The sequence below is a fragment of the Coffea eugenioides genome, chromosome 5, assembly GCF_003713205.1.
Source record: "Coffea eugenioides isolate CCC68of chromosome 5, Ceug_1.0, whole genome shotgun sequence".
Classification (NCBI taxonomy): Eukaryota; Viridiplantae; Streptophyta; class Magnoliopsida; order Gentianales; family Rubiaceae; genus Coffea; species Coffea eugenioides.
Genome location: NC_040039.1, coordinates 28,158,819 through 28,165,759, shown reverse-complemented (window position 1 = coordinate 28,165,759; position 6,941 = coordinate 28,158,819). Strand labels below are relative to the sequence as shown.

General features: G+C 36.8%; 1 protein-coding gene across 1 annotated transcript; it reads left to right on the top strand.

Annotated features, from left to right (window-relative positions):
- Nucleotides 1-2,198: 2,198 nt before the first annotated feature.
- LOC113771337 lies at nt 2,199-4,084 on the top strand. Its single transcript, XM_027315929.1, has 4 exons — nt 2,199-2,492; nt 2,744-2,892; nt 2,989-3,336; nt 3,505-4,084. The coding sequence occupies exons 1-4, from the start codon at nt 2,199-2,201 to the stop codon at nt 4,082-4,084; spliced, it is 1,371 nt and encodes a 456-aa protein (XP_027171730.1).
- The last annotated feature ends 2,857 nt before the right edge of the window (nt 4,085-6,941 follow it).

The window sequence follows — 6,941 nt, the reverse complement described above, 5'->3', positions numbered from 1 at the left end:
ATTTGGTTTCAAGAATCTCCCCAAATCAGCCTTTGGTGGTTCAAGAACTTCAAGAAATTCATTCAAGAAGCTCAAGAACTTCCCCAAATATGTTTTGGTATTCAAGTTTTGCAAGAAACAACACAAAAGTTCAAGAAATAAGGGCAAAACAGGTTCGACAGCCTCCCAAGAAAAATTTCCAGCAACGACTCAAGAACAGTGAGGTATGTGAAACTTTTTTTTTGTGACCTTTTGCTGAGTTGTTTTCACGCTCCAAGCAACACAATAACCAACTAGAATTAGACCACAATCTAGACAAACTAACAGCAAATATTGGATGAAAACAATCTGGGCAGATTACAACACAAGGAACAAACCTACTTGATATGCGGCAATAAGAGCAAAAACCCTTGCCGTCGCAAAAAAATTTTTTTTTTTTTACTCTAAACCAACACAAGACTTCAAGAACAATATAACAAGACACCAAAATAAGAAAGAAACACAAGTTATGCAAAGAAAAAAAAATTTTCGGATGAACAGTGTCGCTACAGTACTTCGGATGAACAGTACCCCCGCAATGAATAGTATCGCTACAGTAGCGATGAACAGTATGATGCTACAGTACTTTTTTTTTTTTGGGTGACTCTCAGCGATTTCAAGACTCAAAAATAAGAAAAAGGGATATACGTGATACCTCAACCCAGCTCTGATTACCAGATGATACGAGATGCGGAAGTTACTTGGGATCTTAGAGGGCACGTTGACGATTTGACGGAGTCGAACCCAAACTTGGACCACTCAACAACGGATTTAACAGTAGAGGACGCCACAATCAAGTGTATGTGCTTGATTGATAAGTCAAGGAAACCACCTAGGATCAACTCTAGGAAGTTCAAACTAGCTTTCACAAGCTAAAGGAATTTGCTTCAATGGAAGACGAAATTCTGGAATTTTATTAATAATATCGCAAAACTGAATGTAAACAATGAGTTGGGGCTATTTATAGCCTTGTCTAACCCTAATAGAACTTGGGAAATATTAAGGAAATTCGGCCAGCCCATTGCTGACCTTTTGCTGAGTTGTTTTCACGCCCCAAGCAACACAATAACCAACTAGAATTAGACCACAATCTAGACAAACTAACAGCAAATATTGGATGAAAACAATCTGGGCAGATTATAACACAAGGAACAAACCTACTTGATATGCGGCAATAAGAGCAAAAATCCTAGCCGTCGCAAATTTTTTTTTTTTTTTTACTCTAAACCAACACAAAACTTCAAGAACAATATAACAAGACACCAAAATAAGAAAGAAACACAAGTTATGCAAAGAAAAAAAAAAAAATTTCGGATGAACAGTGTCGCTATAGTACTTCGGATGAACAGTACGCCCGCAGTGAATAGTATCGCTACAGTAGCGATGAATAGTAATGATGCTACAGTACTTTTCTTTTTTGGGGTGACTCTCAGCGATTTCAAGACTCAAAAACAAGAAAAAGGGATATACGTGATACCTCAACCTAGTTCTGATTACCAGATGATACGAGATGCGGAAGTTACTTGAGATCTTAGAGGGCACGTTGACGATTTGACGGAGTCGAACCCAAACTTGAACCACTCAAGAACGGATTCAACGATAGAGGACGCCACAATCAAGTGTGTGTGCTTGATTGATAAGTCAATGAAACCACCTAGGATCAACTCTAGGAAGTTCAAACTAGCTTTCACAAGTTAAAGGAATTTGCTTCAATGGAAGACGAAATTCTGGAATTTTATTAATAATATCGCAAAACTGAATGTAAACAATGACTTGGGGCTATTTATAGCCTTGTCTAGCCCTAATGGAACTTGGAAAATATTAAGGAAATTCGGCCAACCCATTGTGTCTCTCTTGGCTGAAAGCTAACCTACTAATTAATTAACTTAATGACTAACTAAAGTACTATTGGACCTAAGGCCCACATGGCCGAAGCCAAGCTCAACAAGAGCTACTTAATCGAGGCTCAATCCTCCCTTTGAGGCTTGATCACTTGTACCTTCAATTGTAAGCAATATCTTGGTAGTCTTGCAAGGATCTTCCATGTTGATTCCTTCAATGGGCGATTTTTCTTGGATTTGGACGGCATGAACTAAGGTTTGAAGCGACTCCTTGAATCTCTTAACTCGTGTTCGTGTCACTAGGTCTTGAGGGACCTTCATGGGGTCTACTTGAACACCATGGGTCTCTTGCTCATTCGCATCAACATGCAAGATAATTTAGGCATTGAACAGAATACTAGGATAGCATGTGTAGACCTTGGAGTCTCAGATGAAGAGTATGGGGACTCTAGCTCTGATTCTTCATGGAAACACAATCTACATAGTGACTCTGAGGATAAAGTAGTTCCAGAAAGGGTCTCAAATTATGACTGTGAGGATAGTGATACCAATTTTTCTGAATTTGAGGATAATGAGACAGATATTGTGGTTCCTGATTCTGAAAGTGAGGAAAAGGATGACCTTATGAGACAAGTAATGAGATAAAAATGTGACTTTATTACCCTAAAGATGACATAAGAGTTTGAGAAAGGTCAATTATTCACCAAAATGGATGCATTTAGAGCTACTTGAAAGATTAATTCAAAAAGACTTTCCAATCTAAGGTTGAAAATGGGAAGGGTAGAGTGACTGCTATCTGTGGTGCTGAGGGATGCCATTAGAGAATACATGCATCACCAGTGGCTAATAATGTCACTTTTCAGATTAAAACTTAACAACCACAGCACACTTGTGGGATGGACAAACACTATGCTGAAGCTATTTTTGACTGGATGGCCAAGAAACTGGTTTGTGTAATAAGAGATCATCCTAATATGACCAGCAAAGGTGTAAAGGTAGAGTTGAGGAAGTATGGTGTGAAGCCAAGTAAAATGTAGGTTTTTAGAGCTAAGAACAAAGCACTTGCTGAGATAGAAGGCACACATGCTGAATCTTATTCTAAACTTCCATGATATGCTGAACTGTTAAGGAACAACAATCCCAATAGCATTTGCAAAATACATTATGATAGGCCAAATCTTTTAGTTGAGCCTAAGTTTTTGAGAATATTCATCAGCTTCAAAGTTCAAAAGCAGGGATTCATGGAAGGTGGCAGGCCTTTTTTGGGGTTTGATGGATGTTTCTTGAAGGGTCCATTTGGAAGTGTACTTCTCACAGCAGTTGCTTTCGATGCAAACAACAACATATTTCCAATAGCCTTTGCTGTAACTGAATGTGAGAACAAGGAAACCTGGAGGTGGTTCTTCTACTACTTTCAAAAGTTCTTTGGACCATTTGACAACAACATCCCTTTAATTTTCATGAGTATAGGCAGAAGGTACACAAAATTTTGATTTAAGCCTTCAACTTAGTAATTAGAATTTGTTATTAAATTATACTTTGCTAATGTAGGGATTAAATCTAGCTTATGAGGAGATATTTACTAATGCAACTGGAAGCCATTGTTGTAGGCATATATGCAGCAATTTCAAGGTTCAATTTCCAGATATCATAGCAGTTTCTTTTGGAAGGCAGCTAAAAGTTATGATGTAGTTGGCCATAATAAAGAAATGGCAAGTATTAAAGATATTAACATAGATGCTTGGAAATATCTGGATAAAATTCCAAGAAGTGCTTGGTGTAGGCATGTCTTCTCACCTGAACTTAAGTGTAATCATGTGACAAATAATTTCACTGAGACCTTTAATAATTGGGTTGGTGATCTAAGAGGAAAGCCTATACTCACTTTGGTGGATGGATTGAGAAGAAAGTTCATGAAAAAACTGCACAAGAGATACCAAAAAGGTTGCACATTGACTAGTAATGTCACTCCTAGAATTGCTGAGAAACTCAAAGAAATTAGCCAAGCATCAAGAAAATATGAGATGCATTTGACTAGTGAAGACACATTCGAGATTGGTGATCTGGACAGAAACACATTCGAGATTGGTGATCTGGACAGAAGCTACATAGTCAATCTCACCCAAAGAATCTACGACTGTGGTGCTTTTCAGATATCTGGAATTCCATGCAAACATACAACACCAGGAATTATGTACAGGACAGAAGTTGGAGTCTTATTGTGAAACTTGGTTCACAAAGGACATGTACTTGAAGGCATACTCTGCAGTGATTCATCCTATTCTTCATGTAAAGAGGTGGCCTCCTATGCTTGAAGTGCTCCCAAAAACAGCGTTGCCACCTCCTTTGAGAAGAGCTCCTGGTAGACCAGGAGGGAAGCTAATGAAGGAGCTTCTTCTTCACAAGCAAAAAGGTCAAGTACTCTCAAGTGTGAAAATTGTGGAGCTTTTGGTCATAATAAAAGGACTTGCAAATGAGCACCTGTACAAAAAAGGACTGCAAAGAGAACTCCTGCTGAACTGGTAGAATTATTGCATAGTCCTAACTATTATTAACTTAACATTGAATTCTAACTATTACTTACAGTTCATTTGAATTTGTTATCATAGATGACAAATAGAAAAGGCAGACCAAGCAGAGGACTAGCTAGCACAGGCTTATCAGGAGCTATTATTTGGATAAACTATTAGCATTGTCTATCATTCCTTGCCTATTCGAATTATTTATAAGAAGTTTCCAGTGCATTACTAACTCATTTTTCAGGATCATGCACAAGGAAATGTACCTATAGTACACTCTAGTCAAGGAAGCAATCCCAGTCCTACAAATCATAATGGAATACTTCATGTTTAGGACAATTGTCAAACTATTGCAGCCGCTTCTAATAGAAAGGTGTTAACATGTACAGCATAACTTATCTAACATAACAAGTTTTGGATGTAGTATTTTTAATTGAACTTCATTTTTGTTGCTTAATGTTTACATAGAGGAAGGCCTATTTCAAACATTCCTTCTATTTCAACAGCAAGAGGTGTTGGTAGGACCAAAAGAACTAGAAATGGTCACTGCAATCCTCAGGTCCCAGTTCAACCTACTTCTGAATCTACAAATGCTACATCTGTTAGCATGAATGCATCAAAAATTTTTACTCCAACAACATTATTAGTACCTGTACTTTCAGCATATGGTTTTGAGTAACTAGTCAAACTAGTTAGTTAATGGTGTTGTAGATGCAATCCTTACCATCTGCATTACTCTTTGTTGTAGATGGTGTATTGTACTTGTGGATTGCATTGATGAAAATGTGGATTAGCTACTGATATATAACTGGCATTTTAGCAAGAGTAATGTCCCTGATAGTGTCTTGAATGTGCCTTATCATTTCATGGATCATAAATGACTGGTTTGTATGTTGACATTCTGCACTTAGATCTAGGAGCAGTTGTAAATCATGCTGTAACTATTCATTACTTCATACTTGAGTCTATACTGCTGCATACATGATTTTACATTAGGAGCAGTTGTAAATCATGCTGTAACTATTCATTACTTCATACTTGAGTCTATACCGCTGCATACATGATTTTACATTGGTTTATGAAGAATTCACATTGACATAACCTGCATACATGAATTGCCTTTCACCAGAAAGGCATACTACAATTGCTAGAATGTTGCAGCAGAGTTACATGAGTGCATCCAATTGATTTGACTATTTGAATGAAAATAAATATAGCTAACAGTATGAGGTTAATGATGAGTAGCATGTTTCCTAAGCCACTTGGTAGTGGAAATTGTCTTTGCTGTTCCACTGCAACATCAGTTTGCCTTTCTGAAATGCCAAGTACTCTTCTACTAATGACTCCTTCCCTCTCTGTGTCTCGGTTGCTTCTTCTGCTATTAACTTCTTCTTCTTCTCCTCCATCATACCACTTAAAGAACCTGCATTTTGAATAATAGAAATACAACTTGTCCAGATTCTTTTCACTCTCCGATATCTTCATTGTGCAATTACAATAGCAATATCTATTTTTAATAGTGAAAGATGTTGGTGAATTACACGATTCTCCCCTTTGGTTTGAAGGGGCCATAATAGCTACAAAATTTTTTCACTATATCCTATAAATGCACCACAAAATAGTCAGGATTAATGAACCAAAACTCTTGCTCCTCCCAATCATAAACTTGATGGTGTACTTGCACTTCAGATGTTTATATAGTTGGAGCTCATCAAAAAGCTGGTCGTTGGAAGGTTGCAAGTACCCATTGCTGTTCCTGTTAAAACAATGCTTATGTACCCATGTAGTGCTTCAAAATTTTTGAATTGCTTTTACACCTCCTCAATTTTGATAATCATTTCAACCTTTTTAATAACTTGCAATCTTGTACTAATATAGGGAGGAAAAGGACATTGATGGAATACAAATGTCATCTCTGTCATGACAATAATATTTTAATCATAGTTGAGCTGAATTGTTACCAAAATCTCAAAAGCAAGGGAGCTCAGTGAAATTTTTAAAACCTTGAGAGCTGTCAGTGCAAGTGTCAGAAACCTCATGGGAGGTTTGTGAAATTTTCCTTAACTAAAATAAATGTGTAAAAATTTTATTCAAGATTTCCCTCAAAAAAATGCCAAAAGTTCACGAATTTTATGCTTCTATGGGCTGAAAATTGTGTGCTTTAATTTAAGTTTATAACGTTTAGATTTTAGTTCTCAGTAATTCCCTTTTTATATTTCCTTGGACCAAGCTTACATTAGACTTGTTTAAACAAATCTTTTCTACAAAATAAACATAACGACATGACCAGAAGCACAGAAAAAATGATGTAGGCCCAATCTGATAAGATGCACGTTTTTGAGTTTTCATGTTTTAGCAGAACAAATTGAAACACCTACAACCCCTATATTGAAACACTTGCAAACCCTATTTTTTTTTTACCCCTATCTTATCCCCACCTTTCCCACTCCCTACAACCGGATCTAGGATTCAAACCTTGAACTTGTAAATTTTCTATAATTCACAATAAACTAAAAAGTCTAGTTCCCTGGACAATATCATTTCAATTTTTTTTTTGGAAGAA